We start from the raw sequence: 18,286 nt of genomic DNA on the forward strand, positions 1-18,286 counted from the left end.
CGGAAACTGTCTGCGGGCCGCTCAAAATCCCGTCGCGGGCCGTATGTTGCCCGCCCCTGGCCTAATGGTATAAACTGTCGGCAAAGGGACATTCAAATATTTGGCCTTTTGCGATTTCACCCGGGTTGGTTAGATTTGAAAGTTCAAGATTTTGTAGGTAAATAAATGGAACATAAAACTTATGAGGTTGCTTAGAATAGGCTCATGCTGACTTCTCTTGGTAAGACCAGTGGTTACGTACAAAGGTAAGGGCAAATGAAGAACGCCAAAATATTGAAAATCTTTCATTTTATTGCAGCAAACTTTAGTTAAAAATCCACTGAAAACTACAAGTTTACAAAAGTGCGTATTGTTTGCAAGTTACTTTGATCTTGTTGCAAGCAATTGTAAATTTAAGAGATGTAACTTGACTGTAAGTTTCAGGTAAAAAAATTTTATAGCTTCAATTAAATCTTTTAAACAACATTTGCGACTTTGATTACAGCCAATTGCTGCAGTGGGCTCATGTTGTAACCAAAAGACGAAAAATATGCAAAACGAGCCAGAGGAAGTGGATTTTCCTTTGAAAGTTACTTGGCCGAAATAATGGTCAATGTACGATTTGGGAAAGTTTGTTTGGAAATTGAGGAAAATGAAAACAAGAGAAAGAAAGAGGAGAGCGACAGAAAAAAGTCAGGACTCTGAAAAAAATATCACTAGAAAGATGCAGAAACACAGAGAGATAGATAGATAAAGTAAGAGAGAGATACAAAACAGAGAAAGAGAGAGTGGGAGATAGAGGGAGGGCGCGAGAGTAAGAAAATGAACGACTGAAGAAAGAAAAATTAAGAAAAGGAAGAAAGAGAAGAGAAGAGACGGAGTAAAGGAAAAGGGAAATGATGACGAATTTCAAACGTTAGCTGAAAGCTTTTAACAATGGAAAATGAGAAAAAAAGCTCACCTTAATTTGAAAACAATCAGACGCCTCGAAGTGAAAATGACGTAAAAGGAAGTTAAAGGAAAAACCGATGTAAATCTTATTTTAAGGTTTCATGAGAAAAGGAGAGAAGAAAAAACAGAAACAAAACAAGAAAACAGAAAGAAATCGTTGCCTGATTATTTAAAGATATTTCCGAAAATCTGTTCAAATACAAATGACTGTAAATGCGTATAAATGTACATTTGATTAAAAGCATTTTCTGTGAACGATCGACGGTCCGGCTTCATCGTACTCCTGCTTGGTGATCCACATCTGTTGGAAGGTGGAGAGAGAAGCAAGGATGGATCCTCCGATCCAGACCGAGTACTTCCTCTCCGGTGGAGCAATGATCTTGATCTTCATGGTGCTCGGAGCAAGAGCAGTGATCTCCTTCTGCATCCTGTCAGCGATGCCAGGATACATGGTGGTGCCTCCGGAGAGCACGTTGTTGGGGTAGAAATCTTTTCTGATGTCGATGTCGCACTTCATGATAGAGTTGTAATTCGTTCCATGGATGCCAGCTGACTCCATTCCTGTGAAATAACGTTTTGGTTTGAATTTGAAGACACTTTTGCAATATTCAAAGACTTCTTTCGATGAAAAGTCAAACTAAACACAAAAAACAATTTCGTATTGATGTAACTCCTAGCGAACCACAGAAAATATCAGCTTAAAAATACTTTGAACAAAATATCTAACTGACCGATGAACGATGGTTGGAAGAGTGTCGCAGGGCATTGGAATCTCTCGTTTCCGATGGTGATCACCTGACCATCGGGCAACTCGTAGCTCTTCTCCAATGAGGAGGAGGAAGCAGCGGTCGCCATCTCCCGCTCGAAGTCAAGAGTGACTTAACAAAGCTTCTCTTTGACATCACCAACGATTTCGCGTTCAGCTGCACCATCTGCAGAGATTTTAACATTAAGTTTATGTTGTCTTGGTAGTAACTGTATTCCACAAGAGCTTATAGAGATGATGACATATTACGTATAATGGGCATTTCTAACCCACCTGTTGTGACGAAAGCATATCTTCACTCTGTCAAGATCTTCAATAGATAATCAGTCACGACGGGCCAATTCCAACCGGGCGATGGCGTGCGGGAGCGCATAACCTTCATAGATTGGGACGTTGTGGGAGACACCGTCGCCTGAGTCGAGAACGATTCCAGTTGTTCTTCCGGATGCGTACAATGACAAGACAGCCTGGATGGCGACGTACATCGCTGGAACGTTGAAGGTTTCGAACACGATCTGCGTCATCTTCTCGCGATTTGCTTTGGGGTTCAGTGGGGCCTCGGTCAAAAGCGTGGGGTGTTCTTCTGGGGCGACACGCAACTTGTTGTAGAAAGTATGATGCCAGATCTTCTCCATATCATCCCAATTGGTGATGATGCCGTGTTCGATGGGATATTTCATAGTGAGGACACCTCTCTTGCTCTGGGCTTTATCACCGACGTAACTGTCTTTCTGTCCCATGCCGACCATGACTCCCTGCAGTTAAACAGTCCCTAGGAGTTCACTATTGCCCACGAATATATTCATGTAGGCTACCTACCCGTAGTAGTAATGCTTTTAGCCAGCTGCCTCGTACAAATCATGTTGAACCAATAGTTTACGAATCTATATTTTACCTGGTGTCTTGGTCTTCCTACAATGGAAGGGAAAACCGCTCTTGGCGCATCGTTGCCTGCAAATCTAGACTTGATCTGAAACGTTTTCGCATACCAGGGCGGTCTGGTCTTCTTCGGAGTCTGACATTTTTGCTTCTTTGCTGTACTGAATGAACTGATTATTATTCTGAATCTAAGCAACCAACTTTATATTCTGCTTGCATCGTGTCATCTGTCGTCACAGTTGTTCGCGCCCCCACTGAATGGCGATGTTCGTCTGCAATTGTAATCACGAAGCGCTCTTTGCGTCCCGATTAACAAATATGGTATTAGACGGTGCTATGACGTATGTTGCCACGTGAAGCCGCTACACGAACAATTGGATCCCTGAGTTTTCTATTTACGAGCTTTTTGCTTGCTACAAGTCAGTGTAAATAAAATCGTAAAACTGGCGATAGTGCTGCGAAGATTTCCCCAACATTGAAACCTAACGTTGAGATGTGGTACAACATAGTCTCGCTAAAAAGCGCCTGTGTTTCGAGAAGAGATGTAATCTGGGTTTACGTTTTTACATTGTCAAATAAAACAAGCCTTATTGTTATGGTATATTAGAAACAAGCAGGACATGAAATAACCCGAACAAACGTAAGACGCACATATAAGCACATGATGACACTCAGAACATTTATAACACTCGTGTGGGTCCGTAGTTGCTCAAGCAACAAAGCATCTCCGTAGTGGTATAAAATGTTTTCAGCAACCTTTCTCGTCCTCTTCTGACTTTTCACCTCTGTAGAAACGCTCTGCTTCATCTAGTGACGTCAGCATGGGTTTATTGAGTGTCTCCGGTAACCATAGCGACGAAAATGCAGCAATTAAGCTCAAAATTCCAAATATTGTCTAAACAGAATGTCAAAAATTATCATTATTGTCAAAAATTCCGAATATTGCCGGAAAAGGATCAATTTGTGCAAAGTTTATCAGAGTGACGTCATCTCCTGTGACGCATGTGATGTTGATAGATCTAAAACTTCACCGCTATCCAGTCTATATACTTACCCCACTAATCCAGGGCTCAATTACTCGAAGTTCCAACGTAAAAGGGGCAATAGCAGCCCCTAATCTCGCCCCCATGATGGTCAATCCGGAGGCAGTGGACCTTTCAACGTTATGTCAAACGTTACAAGTACACAATTATCAATTAATAGTAGAAAATTTTAACGAGACGACAACACTACTTGCCGGTCGTATACAGTCTATTCTATAGGGTCAAAACTATATAAATTCTAGATAGACCAAAGGCCACAGTTATAGGCTAGTACTGCACAGTGATGTAGATCGAATGCAATTTGAGTTCAGAACACATCGACCAACAATCCAATATTTACCTGACAACTGTCGGGTAAAGCTCCACTGTATAATTTGCGAGTACGGCGAACGCACCGGCAACACACATTTTCCCGATCAAGCTCATTGCTGTGACGAGCGTCCCGACGCCTGGATCGAAATAAAGTAAATTTTTGAGGCTGGTTCATGTTAGGGGAATCACCCACTTGTAATTGCTTGTTGTGATTAGACGTATAGTGAGAGCAATTTAGCGTATTGAAAAGCAAGGAGATGGTAGACATGTTAAAACTTTGCAAGCAAGTTTTAAATATTTTTACTCGCAGAAAAAAATTCTCTTACCGACTGTTGGCTTCGCAAAGTTGTTTACAAAAGTCGAAATCAAACACGCGACTCCACCAATCAGGAGCGGGCTGAAGATCACCGCTTTTCGTCCGACACGGTCCATTAGTGGAATTATTATGACGTAACCAATTGGTTCAACCAACGACATCAGGATATTGTTCACAAATAAACTGCCTTTATGACGTAAAACATATTGTTGATGAGATTTAAACCATAGGTGTTGGTATTCCAACCGAAAGAAATTGGCTTTCACTTTCAACTTAGTTTAAAAAACCAAACCCAGCCCACACAAAAGAAAAGCGACTGAAGTATTTTGAAAGTGTTCTCTTGAAAGAAAACAGTTGTACCGGTACCTGATAATGTACCCACGCTGTAGCTGAGACCGTAATAGACCAGAGTGCAGACGAACCACAGAAATATAAGCTCTATGGTGATTTTGCGCATGCGCACTCTTGTAAATATTTCGACGACGCCAACAGAGCCGGCCTTCGTTTCCTTCGCGTCAATATAAAATTTAGTATTAATTATGCAATTTCGATGAAGTTAATTTTAATAATTTCATTATTTTAATGTGTACGTTTCGTTTATATGCAAAAGGATTTTATTACCGATACAAATTGAAAGAGTTATATTCATTTTTATTAGTGGCGCAACTTGTTTTGAAAGAAGTGTGTCAACAAGTACCTGAGTCGCTCCCGTCTGAGTCGCTTCCCGCCAGATGTCGGGCGAGAGCAGATGGCCATTCCTCTGGGCCATGGTCTCGCTGATATTCTTCGCTCTTTCGTCCTCTCCTTTGCTGAATAACCACCTGGAGATAAAGGTCATAAAAGCAAGGCTCGTTTTCGTTTGACGTCACCCATATGAACCAAAAAGTTTTCGACTAAGTTGCTTAAGAATCCGATCCATGATGATCATCATCATCTTCAGGTCCCACTCAGTCGTGGACCAGGAATTTCAAAAAGTTTTCTTGGCAAAATAAGGAAGCGGTTTGCCATTTCCCTCTCCATTGTGTTGTGTAAAAAAAAAAAAACAAGCGACGGGACTTAGCAAAGAATCAGCAAATAGCAGAACAAAAGAAACTATTAAAGCTGACTCCAGTTCTGCTGAGCGCAGCAACAATATCCTCTACAATTATAGAAATTCCTTCGGTGTCACTCACATTGGCGATTCTAGCAATAGTGGAGTAAGAAGACAAAAGAGCGCGGGGACAAAGGAACTGTAGAATTGAAGATCTCTCCAATCGCGAAATCTCATCCCGAAGAGCGAGACAATGACGGCGCCAACTGCAAACATTGTCTGGACATTAATTCCCACAAGAGTCCGCCATTTTGGTCCAGTTATTTCCATCACTGTGAGTCACAATAGAACAGCGATTATAACGTCATAAAGAAGTCGGATTTTTCATTCGAACCAACGTGGCTCAATCAATTGCGTCAGCTTACCGTAAACTATGCATATTAGATATCCAGCTTGTATAAATGCTGCCATGACGAATCGAATCACAACGTAGGAAGCGAACGTAGGTGAAAACGAGCAGCCTATACCAAGCACAAGAACTCCTAGCTGGCTCATGAACATACCAGGAACTCGACCGAACCTATATGGGCGATTAAGAGGTCAGGGTTAAAATGATGCTAAAACCCTAACAAAGAGCTTTGTGACGTGTTGCTGGCTACTACCTGTCTCCTAAACTTCCTCCAATCACGCCCCCTAACAAGACACCGACGAAGAAGATGGAGTCAGTCGCCGATTTCAGAGTTGCTTTGTCGCAAACAAGTCCCCACTGAGCCAAAAATCATAGCATTAACTTTTGAAACTCCAACGCAAACTTTGCGGAATGTCGCAGCCCGCTAGTAAGCACGTGGCAAGCTATTAAGTTAAGGAAATTGACTAAGTTTGGTTTCTGCTTCGCGAAATCATTTTACCTCGGTGACCACAGTCTTGTTGAAGAGAGAGTTGTTAAACGTGTGGCCTTCATCGCATGGCATGCTGGTTACTAGCGGTGACACTGGCGGGTAGGGGCTGATGCAATCCAGTTTCCCGGGGTTACAAGAAGTCAAGCTATAGTTGTATCTTTGACACTTGTCGTATTCCTGCGAACACAGCAACCGTTATTTACCTAGCTTCACTACCACGAGTGACTCTTGGTGTCATTACGTCATCATTTCTATTTTTCGTCATTATTGCGCGATGGGAACAGTTGTTAATAGTGTGACAAGTGATGAAGCCAAAAAACTTAAAACGTGTAAAAATAATAATTATATATAATATAATATAGTTATATAATAGGCACATACAGTAGTAGGCGATCCTATACATATGTACAGGCATCAAATGTTTAATCAGGTTTAGCAAAGGTCGTAGCTTGCAATTGTCTTGTTGAAATGGCCTAAGCAGTAAGTTGCACGATAAGCGACGCAAAAGAATAGAAAACAAACTTTTTTGCCAGGCAAGCAAACTTAACCAAATAGCTTGCCAGTCAACAAAATAACAGGTTTTGACGAGGCAAATAAGCTCACGCCGCACAATCTTTTGACAACGGCGGGCTGGTAATTTTAACGTTTCACTTTTAAAATTCACTCCATCCAAAGCGTTAAGCACCACACAAATTCATCCTGTACATCTATGCAATGTAGATGTACTCACGTTCGTAGAATTGGAAAACGGAATGACGAGTTCTTTAAGATGCTCGGCGGTCAGATTAGGAAACAAAGTTCTGTTGTCCAACGGTGGCAGGGCGCACCAGCTATCTGGCGTATATTCAACGAAGACTGGCGCGATCATATGAAGACCAGCCGGTACCGGTACCAGATAAGCTACTAGAACCAAACAGACTTGAAAGCGGCCAAGGTTGCCGATCTTGCTCAGCACAAAATTGAAGTTAATCGATCCTTCCCTCGGCAATAACTTCGAGCGTTCGTCGATATCTTCACTACTAGCGCTGCTGCATTCTGAATGCATCATAGTTATGTTTAACGCATTACCCGCATCGATGTCTGAGTTTGAGGTTTAGCTGGCCTGGAACTATTTATGAAAACTGCAGCACAATTTTGTAAAATATGCTGTCAATCACGTGCATGCTGCTGCAGCAGCTATTTTTGCACTTTACAGAGTAAACAATCAACTGTCCATTCGTACCCCCTCAAAAAATAAAAGGCGTCATAATGTTAATCAGTTAATTAATTATTAGCCAACAATGATCTGTATTGAGTCATAAATACAAGTGAAATTCAACACTGACCGCTATTTTTGGCTGTGTTATATGTAATTAATGCTGTAAATATTTCACAAGATTTCGTTAGAAGAACTTCCTTATAACGTGTGTCATTATTATCAAAATATATAAACCTACCGCAGAATGAGCGTTAGGATGCGAACAACAACACAATTTGAGGTGCCACATTTCGCTCACATGGGCACAAACAGATGCTTAGCTACGGCGCTGTTGGAATATAATGGATAGAAGTACAAAAATTCGTATTTTTTGTAGAATACGTTTTAACCTTCATTTTTATTTTCTCCCTTTATCGAAGCGTGAGGAAAGTTGTGATTTGCAAATAATAATAAGTCTCGTTAAAAGTCGCAGGCCTGGGCCAATTGGTCCACCTGAACCCCCTCTACACTGGCTGCGTTTTCATCATCACTGCCAAAAGCTAAGCGGTATCCGCCAACTTAGCACCAACCACTGCTACAGCAGTTGTTCTGAAAAACTGCTGTTAACTTCCTTATGTCGTCACAAAAGACATCATACAAAAATCCCGCCATTATTGCGAGGAAGCCGTAGCGATTTATTATTGAGATCAGTGAATTGTTTCCGGTTTATTTTCGGAAATTATTTTCTCATTTAGGCTATGGAAGCACTAAAGCCAGTATGAGTTGAATTTTGAAGCTGCATAATGCAAATTTGGCTGAAGGATTAGATTAGAAGGAAGCAGCCAAGGTGGAAGTTTAGGATCGGATTTTATACGTGCGTGCCTAACTCTCTAAAACTGATTGTCTGAAAACTTGCGGCGGCGTCCGAAAGTTTTTAAGGAGATTAGTTTAAACAATAGACATGGGCTATTAATGGGTTGACTGAAGTATATGGTAACAGTCCATAACCATAAGCTAATAATAATAATATGCGAGTTGTAAATTGAAACAATGTAAACAACAATATGCTCGATGAGGTCACAATAGCGTTTTCCATGGCTAGCATCGTTACATCAGAATGAGGAACCTGCGATATAAGTTATTGCAGCATTAGAGAACTCAACAACTCTTATTGCAATTGAGCAATTCGTCGATAGTTACGACACAATCGCAACACACACTTCAATGCTCAAACGTCCGTAAAATTAGCCCCAAGTATTGATTTAAAACTGAAATTGAATACAAAGTGCAAGTGCATGTTGGCTTACGGCAAATCTGCTTACAAGATATAAGTTAGAACTCTGAGGTTAACTTTATATTGGGTATAAGACAGAATAAAATACTAGCATATACAAAAATACATATGCAAGTAGGGGTATTAAGTTTGTTCTTTCCAAGCTGATCTTTACCCAGCAATTTTGAAATAATGTGTTATTGTAGTACTTTTAGTACACCTAAAAGAGCAAGCTGTACTCAAAAATGCTCGTGTAGAAGAATCAAAAACTAAGTTAACCTCAAAGTGCCAACTTATTTCTTGTTTTTTATTTTACTATAGGTTGGGTTAACACGGTTTAGCCATCATCAAATCTACTTACGTGAGTGTTAATTAACTGAAAAGCGACCAAACCTAATCAAAGCAATTAAGTGAATAAATATGACACAAAACTCTGCCCTCTTGAGTGTAAACAAGCAGCAGAACAGGTCAGTAAAATGTCACAATCAACGCTGTGGGCTTAATCAAAGCAGTTAATTAGGGCTGACCTACGTATTCAGAAGGTATGTTCGCTGATCGCAACACCTGCAGACAAGATGGATTTTGTAAATAACGAGAACGTGTCTTTTCCCATTTTTAACAAAGCGGTTTAGATAGTTTCTGGGTATAACGCATGGAAAACCCAGAGATTGAAGCTTCTTCGTTACCGCCACTGATAAAAACCGTGATTTGCACAGTGGCGTATTTCACCAGCTGTACAAGCTTTATTGGACGTAGTATACCCATTAAAAGAAAAATGCGTATCAATTTGTATTTGAATACAGTAGCTTGCAAGCACAAGTGTTTAAAAATCACTTCCACATCCCCCATACAGGGAAAACCCCTACAGTGACCTATAATTATACTAAAAAACAAAGTACAATAAAAATATGATCTTTCAATCTTTTCACCACACAAATACCTCTGGCTTTGATCTGCCAGTTGTGTTTTTTTTTTTAATCAAATTCATCAATTAAAATATTTACAAAAATACAGACCTATACATGGCAATCATTGGAGTTTAACATCAAAATAAAAACAAAAGATTAAACAACACCATAAACAGCTTCAGTATTCAACAAACACAGGAAATGAAGCAGAGTTTACAGAGATTATGCGGACATTTATGAGGCATCAAACATTGGCCTTTCTGACATTATCATAAACACATTCCAGATTACATCAACATTTATTTCATCCAGTTTATGGCCAACCAGGCCCCATTCCTGCAGAATAGTTTGGATGAAAATGTCAAGAATATTTTCAACTTTTCCATCTGCAACTTTCTTCGCATCTTCCAGGTACTTTATGTAGCCAGACCACGTGTCTATGTAAGAGATGAAGTCAGCCAATGAGCACGTCTTCTGTATTGTGACTGATTCATCTTTCGTTTTGTGATCACTTTGTAAAGAGTCAAACACTCTGCTATAATGATCATCGATATGAGTTCGTCTCGGATGGAATTTGCATTTGGCATAGAAACGTTTAAACGCTTTCTCGGCACGATTTCCAGCTTCTGCGCAATCCAGCTTTATCTTGTTGCTTGAATGGGAAAAAATTCGTGGCCTGTCATAACCATGCACTAGCAGACAACCGTCAGGTTTAAGGGTACGATGACATTCATTGAAAAACTTCTGGAAATCCATCCAATGAATTGCTTGGCAAGTCGTGATCAAATCTACACTTTCGTTGCCAAACTTTATGTCTTCACCAAACCCCACATCGAATAATATTTTAGCATCATTAATATTCTTTTTTGCCATTTCGATTTGGTTTGAACTTGGATCGATTCCAACGAGGGTCTCAAAGTAGGGTGAAAATATCTTCACAGACTGCCCACTGCCACAACCAACGTCGAGCATTTTCTGATACAAGCCAGATGAAGAAGGCGGCATTCTTTTTTTCAAATAATTCATCATAATTTCAGCAACTTTTAGGGGTGTTTGAGGCCGAAAAGAAGCATAAGCCTCTGTGTGTTTGGCCCCTTCAAACAACCTAATCATCGTTAATAATGACCTTGATATCCTCATGCCTGGATAAATGATTGAAAAAAAATGAAACTTAATGTAACGTAAAAACTAATATCAACTTATTCGCTTTAACTAAATACATTCACTGCTGAATGCGTTATTTAAATATAATGCCCACACCCTCGGTGAACAAGTATGACAAATTATTTCATCTTACAGGGTCTTTGGTGCACATATCCTTTAGAAATATTTCAAAAAAAAACACTAAAGACTTACAGTATGTGTGCAGGTTAACGTTTGAAAAGCTACAAGATTCGGGTCTAGTAGACAAGTGCACAACCAGATGACACCTGATGACATCACAATTTGAGTAGCTGGGTGGGGGGAAGGTCTAATGGGTTGTGCACTTGTATGCTGGACCCCATGATTCTATAACAACTTGAAAGAATTTTGCAGACGTAGCTTTGTTTAATCCTCTGAAACTTTGCTGCATTATTGTAATGTAAAAACCGCTTCGTTTTCATATCAAGGCCTAATATTTACCACTTAAAGGTTAGTGGTAATGGTTTCAGTTAAACATACAGTAGCCTTAGTTGCACTGTAAAGTTTGAATGTGTTTATATCAATGAGCAATTTGTAAACTGGAAAATGGTTACTACGAACCAGACAAATAAAAACACAAATGTAGATCAAATATTTCATTTCTGTTATTTCCACAGTTTTCATGAAGTATTTTCTACAATTGTTTCTATAAACTATAAACATTCCCCTGAAAACTTGATGACATTTAAACTTCCAGGATGTAGGCCTAGTGCCCTAGTCAAGCAAAGATTAGCAAATCGGTTCCGTGAGCACAAGCAGCTTTATCGAAAAAAGCAAAATTTTATGCCACTTCCTTTCCCAAAATGTTAATCTGCCTCCGGGAATATCCCTTATGCAATACTTAATAAACCATTAAAACATAGACATCTGCACTGTACAACATAAAATTAAATTTTTCGCCAGTTTTTAATTTATACTCATAGAATGGAACATAATTTGCATTGTAAATTGATTCACTAGATTTACAATGCTCGTCATTGATTGTGACGTTCTGCTGCTACTAACGCGTAAAATTACATATTATGTAATCAAGCATGCAGTCCTGCAGATGGTTAAAACTTTCAAAAACAACAATTTCCTGAAGTTACTAGCTTATTCTGTTTTGTTTTTTATTTTTTAAACTTACTCGGGTACAAAATGCTGGTAGTTTAATAAGTTACTGCTCGCTCTGAAGTCATCGCCCATGTGTGGCAGGAAACCGGATTACTTGCTCGGATTTTAAACCAACGCCAAGTTCACGTACAACTTAACATAAGTTTGAGTTGTTGCAAATTATTACATGGCAACTTGTATACTTCAAGATCAGTCATACACGGAATTATCTTGTCTTAGATCGCGTCCTTTAAGATGACTGTGGTCTGTTTGACCTTACCACAAAAAAGTCAAAAGAAAACCAGAAGCTAACCCGTCCACCTGTCTTTTTTTTTTTTTTTTTTATTTATTCCTCTGCATAGAAAATTACAGTTTTAAACTGACACAAGTTTAAATCTATAGAAATCTTTATTCAAGCAAAATACGATTTAAATGCAAGAATATTTTTCTACAGGACACTTTCGAGCAATGACAAAAAACAAATTGTGAAAACATGCTGCGCCTGCATATATCTGCTTTTCCATCAATTTAAAAAAAATCCCAGAAAGGAATTTTCAAATAATATAATAGATGTACGGCAGTTGAAAGATGTCAATCAAATGGAATGATTTAAACGGTGAAACTGTCACTGAAATGCAACGAATCAATCTAAAAATCCGAGTAAAATTGTAAGAAAAGTGCTTGTGTGGAACGGCAAGGAAATGGGGACAACTACTCACTGGTAGGGCTGCTTTCAACTCTTTGAACTTTTAAAAAATCCTTCAAGCGTTTACAAATGAACACTGTTGTTACAGTGGCGGGTTTCTAATTGGCAAAACGAGCATAAAATGTTTGGTAAAAAATTGGACAAAATTCCCCTGAAAGTCTGGTCCTTCTGGTGCAAATTATTTGCTTGGAAAGCATTAAGCGGTTGCGATCCCAGCTTTCCCATCTATGCTTTGCCTTTTGAAATCTGTGCAATTTTCTTGAGTAGCTCTTGATTTCTGTTGCGATAGTTCTCCATGTTTCTAAAGTAATCCTCCTCGTTGGATTTGACCTTCGCCTGCAGTGCTCTTATCTCAGTCAAATGTCCAACTTTTAACATCGAGACCTTGAACACGGCAACAATTTCAAGACTAAACTAAAACTTTCAAGATTAATGAAATTTATCCACTTTTTCAAAACTATCATGATTATGCTACGATAGAATTTAAAAATCGGCACCAATATAAATAATTGGTGAACCTGTTTATCTTTTTCAATGAGTTGCTGATCTTTCTTGGCAAGTTGCTTTTTAAGGCTGCTGATTTCTTCGCGAAGTTTAGAAACTATGACGATGTTTCCATCATTCACAGGTGGGATGACACCTATGACGACCAAGTTAGTATGATGTAATAATAAAACTTTATGATGTCATAAGAAAACTACATAGTGAAGTAATAAAGCTTCATTATTATCAAATTATCTTTGCAGAGGAGTAAGACAAATGACATCTAACCTTCTGTAAGTTAAAAACATGGGCATACTTATGCTGTCGAGTGGCGCACCATTTCGTATCCTATCACTCAATGCAGTGCTTGAGCCAGGAGTGGTTGCTGCTTCTGTGTCAGACTTCACATCGGACGACGCGCCGTCGTTTCTGATTAAGACAAGATAAAAAGCAGCTGTTTTATAATAACTACACACATAACCTAAGTTACATAATTGAGGATATTGTCACAAAAATTGTGATGAAATTTGTGACAGTGGTTCCCACGCTTCTCTACATTCGGGCCCCTGGCTGCAATAATTCCTTTCCCGCGAACTCCCAACTTCAAAATTGTTACTTAACAGGCTATTTATGAGGAATAAAAGTGCAAGTCGTGGGACCCAGGATGAAAACCACTGATTTAGGCAACGATGGTTGTTTGTAGAAACTTTCACCTCGGTGTGCTTCTGTTGCTACTTGTCTTAGTTTCTGTCTTCTTGCCGGAAAAGCTCGGTGACAGGTTGACTGGACTGCTTGGCGCACTCAGATTCTTCTTAAATTTACTGAGACGGACGTCAAGTGATGTGTGGATGGAACTGTCTTCTTGTAACTGGTCGTAGCGTTCTTTCCTACAGTTCTCTTGCGCACGTTTTCTCAGTATTTTTTCCTTGCTACGAACATGTAATCGATTTGACGGAGAACTATTCTTGGTTTTATTCTCCAGGATTGGTTTCGATGAAGCATCAACTTTTGTTCCTTTGCCTTCCCCCAGGAGCTCTTTCCAGACTTCCTCTGGGGAGAGATCCAGACGAGGTTCTGAAATATCTTCCGGTGACGACACATCCCTTCTTATGTAGGGGTCGTTTGGGCAATATTTCTGCACCTGTGACGCATGACAGAGAATTTAGTGCACTCGCGGAACAAAAACAATCCATCTGATATATGAACAAAAGTATATGTAGATATGATACATATGTCGAACTGGGTATAGTAACAGGCCGGTACTTATGCAAGATAACCGATAAAGCACAAAAACTTTACCTTAGAGTGTGATTCGCTGCCGGCCTTATGACCCAACTTCCTCTTTGCTCGTTTCATTTTCTTTTGCATTGTGATGTAACAAAGCCAACATAGAACTTGTCCATTAATCTAATAATAAAGAAAAATAAACTTATAAGTTATAACTATATTTAGTACTGCATGGGCTTAGATTAGAGGCAACTTTAAAGGCTGGAGTTTGCTTGCTAGCGAAACTGCAAACAGCTTTGGCGAGTGTCATATGAGTTAATATTTAAAAAGGCGTTATTGTTGACATTAATTGAACAATGATGATGTACACACCCTCGCTTTTGAATGGTCAAACGCAGCCAGTTTGTCGCACTTATGACATTTTACCGGACTGCCATACTTCTTCTGGCTGCTAGCACACCTTTGACACTTTGAGCCGATGAACGCCGATTGAAGGGAGCAATGCTTGCAAATGCGAGGCTGAAAATTTCAAAACACTTACAGTTAAAGGCAATGATGGATTACCTCGTCTCCTTAGAGTCACTAAACTTCTTGCTTCACACTACGTACAAATTATGATGTCATGGTGATTTCCTTTGTCTCACTCAGGAACATTAAACACTGACACACAAAGCAACGGCATTTTTATTCTCGGAGTAAGGAAAGTCTTTGCACGACTTAAACATAAACCCCTGGTAGCTGCTAGTTGCCTTTGTGCAGGTTCTGATTGTCAAACTTTACCTGTGTGGTCTCTTAATTTTTGATATTGCATCACCCAAATTTAGAACTGTTCACCTGAACCACCAAATAGGAGCAAGGGTGGTTCTAAGCTTGCTCAAGAGCATTACAATTGGAGCACTCCTGGGTATTGAACATAGGTCCACTGCTCTGATCGAATCGACTCATGTTCACTGTGTGGATGAGGAGTAACTCCCCAAAGTTTCTCGTAAATAAACAATGCAAGTCGCAAGAGCGCGTCTGAAAGTACCTCTCCATGCTCGTTGTAATTTTTGAGACATCTTTCACAAATCTTTGTCTTAGTGGCAACATCAGTTTTACAGAATTTACAAACTGGTCTCCTTGATTCCTTCATAGATCCACCAATTATGTTCTTGCTGCTCGGTTCAGGTTCATCTGAAGATTTGGTTGAAACACAAACCTGACAAATACATTTTACTTTTAATAAAAACTTGTGCCCACAATAACATTATAACTAACTTTTAACTTTGGCATAAAACATTACAAGCAGACAAGCTTAATGCCATGATCTTATCTGGCCATGCCAAAAGATATGTGCTAGATCAGGGGTGACGAACCTATTCGATGACGCGGGCCACTTTGTCAGTTACGGCTGAGCAAGCGGGCCGCACAATTTTTTTAACATTTTGCATAATAATTAGCATTCAAGCACAACCGCTTCATTTGGCAGATTTTTAGCTGCTCCCGCGGCCGCAAAAAATACATCGATTGAGTGCGGCAATCTATTGAAGACATACTGCTGCGACTCAATTGTGCTATCAGCTTTTGATATCGCATTGCGCAAAGATTAGAAACAGGTGAAAGAAAGTTCAAGACTGCTGGTCTCACCGGACGCTTCGTTCAAGACTGCTGGTCTCCCGGACGCAAAATTTAACCCTAAATTCCGGACATGTCCGGAATTTTCCGGACGGTATGGCAACCCTAAATCCTATAAGTCCTATATGCCTTGCATGTATGGGCGTTTGTCAAATCGTTTGGTGGGCCGCACAAAATTGTTTGGCGGGCCGCAGGTTCGTCACCCCTGTGCTAGATCATAGCAAACTAATAATTGTAGCAGCTCTGACAAGTAAATACCAACCAAACACAGCTGGTCCTCTTTTGAAAGCTGATCAAATTTGAACCACTGCATGCACTTTGTACAGGCATATTGAGCCATTTCAGGAAAATAATTGATTACAAATTAAACACTCAGAAAGTTACCTAAATTGCAAGGATAATTGTGTTTAAGCTGATTTCATTAAGGTAGAAACTATAAATTGAATTGACAGGCAGCATATCATCAGATCATTCGGGTAAATTGTTTGACATTTCATAGATATCATAGATAACACATCATAAAAATCTTTTACGTGAACTAAAAATTGTAAAAAAATGTAATGAAATTTTCGACACCTTTCAAAATATATACAGGTATGTTGGAGATTACAAATAAAGTGTTGCTAGTTGCAATTTTAGAAGAATGACATGAAGGAACAATTAACAATGTTTATATATATATATACTTCCTATACTCTACTTTCAAATATCTTACAAACTAGTTAAATGCCTTGCCACATTTAATCAGGCGCTATATTCTTTTAAGAGTCGTCCAGCAATGACTAATCGTTGAACTTCGCTTGTTCCTTCGTAAATCTCTGTGATACGAGCGTCACGATAATGCCTTTCGGCAGGCATGTCCATTACATAGCCCATTCCGCCAAGAACCTGCATTGACTGATGAGCTACCTTCGTAGCAGTCTCAGAGGCAGCCAACTTGGCCATTGCCGCTTCTTTCGTAATGTTCTGTCCACTGTCCTTGAGTCGAGCAGCACGCCACGTCAAAAGTCGAGCAGATTCTATTCTCGTAGCCATGTCAGCTAGTTTGAATTGGATGGCTTGCAGTTTGTTTATCGGTGCACCAAATGCCTCTCTGTCTGCTGCATAAGCAATAGCACAGTCTAGTGCCGCCTGTGCAATGCCTAGTGCTTGGCCTGCTATTCCGATACGACCACCATCTAGTGTGGACATTGCAATTTTAAATCCAAATCCAGCTTCTCCTAGAAGATTCTCTTTTGGTATTCTGCAATTTTCGAAAATCAGGTTCGCAGTGGATGAACCTCTAATTCCAAGTTTTTCTTCTTTTTTCCCCAAACTAAGCCCTTCAGTTGGCATTGGAACAACAAAGGCACTGATGCCTTTATGCTTTAAGGATTTGTCAGTTGTCGCAAACACAACAGTTGCAGATGCTTCATAGCTGTTTGTTATCCAAGACTTAGTACCGTTCAAGACCCACGAGTCTCCGTCAAGTCGAGCTGTCGTGGATGCAGCCCCAGCATCTGAACCATTCCCGGGTTCGCTGAGGGCAAAACAGCCGACTTTAGTGCCGTTAAGAAAAGGCGTGATGTACCGATCAACAAGATTATCAGCAGCCCATGTTTGAAGAGGATAGAGATAGAGTGAATTGTGGGCGCTCATAATCACTCCAGCAGTGGCACAACCTCTGCTGATTTCCTCCATAGCAACTGCATATGCCAGCGCGTCAAGTCCCGCACCCCCGTGTGACTCTGATATATTTATCCCCATTAAACCCAAATCTCCCATCATTTTTACTTGTTCTGATGGAAATCTGTGTTCCTTGTCAATTGCGTAGGCGATCGGTTTCAGCTCTTTCTCAGCAAAATCTGCACAAGTCTGTCGGAGCATCTGGTGAGTATCTGGAAGAGCATCTTGATCCGGAAGAACAGAAGTAAACGATCTTGATGCAGCAACACCAGGCACTCGCATGGATTGACTTTTACAAGAATTCAACAATGAAATTCCGAATGATTTAAAGAGCATTAAAGACTTCATCTTGCGAACCATATGAATAAACTATTTTTGGAAAATTCAAGCCTATTATTTGCCTTTAAAACCAAATAATGTACCTTAGAACAGAAAAATAATAATTACAATAGTATGAAATCGGCTTTCAGTTGTGAGCCATCATAGCCAAATCAGTTTACAGTAAGCAACAACCATTATGCAAATGCAATTATTTATAAACTATAAAATTTACCACAATTTGAGTAAATCTCTAACTCAGTATTATAGCTTAAGACAGTGGCAGCCCAATTAATTTGCAACCACAGAATGTGATAAATCTAAAAGAGTTTGTTATAATTATTAGTAAGCGGTACCAGTAATATATGTTACAATTACCGGTAAGCGGTACCAGTAATATATTGTCAAATTATTTAAGCACGCTATTACGGCAACACCATCACTGCACCAGGTGTTGTGGCAAAAC

General features: G+C 39.7%; 4 protein-coding genes and 1 pseudogene across 6 annotated transcripts; all 5 read right to left on the minus strand.

Annotated features, from left to right (window-relative positions):
• Positions 1-307: 307 nt before the first annotated feature.
• LOC143465027 (actin, muscle-like) lies at positions 308-2,806 on the minus strand (annotated as a pseudogene). Its single transcript, XR_013118577.1, has 4 exons — positions 2,592-2,806; positions 1,970-2,451; positions 1,662-1,853; positions 308-1,491 (listed from the first exon to the last, which is right to left on the minus strand). The product of XR_013118577.1 is annotated as an actin, muscle-like (transcript).
• Positions 2,807-3,160: 354 nt separating this feature from the next.
• Positions 3,161-7,938, minus strand: LOC143465985 (organic cation transporter protein-like). 2 transcript variants are annotated; one of them, XM_076964549.1, is made up of 11 exons: positions 6,906-7,938; positions 6,185-6,352; positions 5,939-6,042; positions 5,702-5,856; positions 5,419-5,608; positions 4,944-5,067; positions 4,625-4,754; positions 4,257-4,433; positions 3,959-4,067; positions 3,630-3,729; positions 3,161-3,470 (listed from the first exon to the last, which is right to left on the minus strand). In XM_076964549.1, exons 1-11 carry the CDS (start codon positions 7,221-7,223, stop codon positions 3,324-3,326), a joined length of 1,722 nt encoding a protein of 573 aa, XP_076820664.1. In that variant the 5' UTR covers positions 7,224-7,938; the 3' UTR covers positions 3,161-3,323. The 2 variants fall into 2 exon arrangements, with proteins under 2 accessions (XP_076820664.1, XP_076820663.1); XM_076964548.1 differs by having other exon boundaries at positions 4,613-4,754; positions 6,906-7,936.
• Positions 7,939-9,451: 1,513 nt separating this feature from the next.
• On the minus strand, positions 9,452-10,671 carry LOC143465106 (putative methyltransferase DDB_G0268948). Its single transcript, XM_076963268.1, has one exon. It carries the CDS (start codon positions 10,644-10,646, stop codon positions 9,768-9,770), a length of 879 nt encoding a protein of 292 aa, XP_076819383.1. The 5' UTR covers positions 10,647-10,671; the 3' UTR covers positions 9,452-9,767.
• A 1,468-nt stretch (positions 10,672-12,139) lies between these two features.
• On the minus strand, positions 12,140-16,231 carry LOC143465103 (uncharacterized). The gene is made up of 8 exons (XM_076963266.1): positions 16,100-16,231; positions 15,251-15,421; positions 14,596-14,742; positions 14,296-14,403; positions 13,710-14,137; positions 13,313-13,425; positions 13,032-13,153; positions 12,140-12,897 (listed from the first exon to the last, which is right to left on the minus strand). The coding sequence occupies exons 1-8, from the start codon at positions 16,175-16,177 to the stop codon at positions 12,739-12,741; spliced, it is 1,326 nt and encodes a 441-aa protein (XP_076819381.1). The 5' UTR covers positions 16,178-16,231; the 3' UTR covers positions 12,140-12,738.
• LOC143465105 (short-chain specific acyl-CoA dehydrogenase, mitochondrial-like) lies at positions 16,222-17,942 on the minus strand. Its single transcript, XM_076963267.1, has one exon. The coding sequence runs from the start codon at positions 17,860-17,862 to the stop codon at positions 16,582-16,584; it is 1,281 nt and encodes a 426-aa protein (XP_076819382.1). The 5' UTR covers positions 17,863-17,942; the 3' UTR covers positions 16,222-16,581.
• Positions 17,943-18,286: the final 344 nt, after the last annotated feature.

The sequence above is a fragment of the Clavelina lepadiformis genome, chromosome 7, assembly GCF_947623445.1.
Source record: "Clavelina lepadiformis chromosome 7, kaClaLepa1.1, whole genome shotgun sequence".
Lineage (NCBI taxonomy): Eukaryota > Metazoa > Chordata > Ascidiacea > Aplousobranchia > Clavelinidae > Clavelina > Clavelina lepadiformis.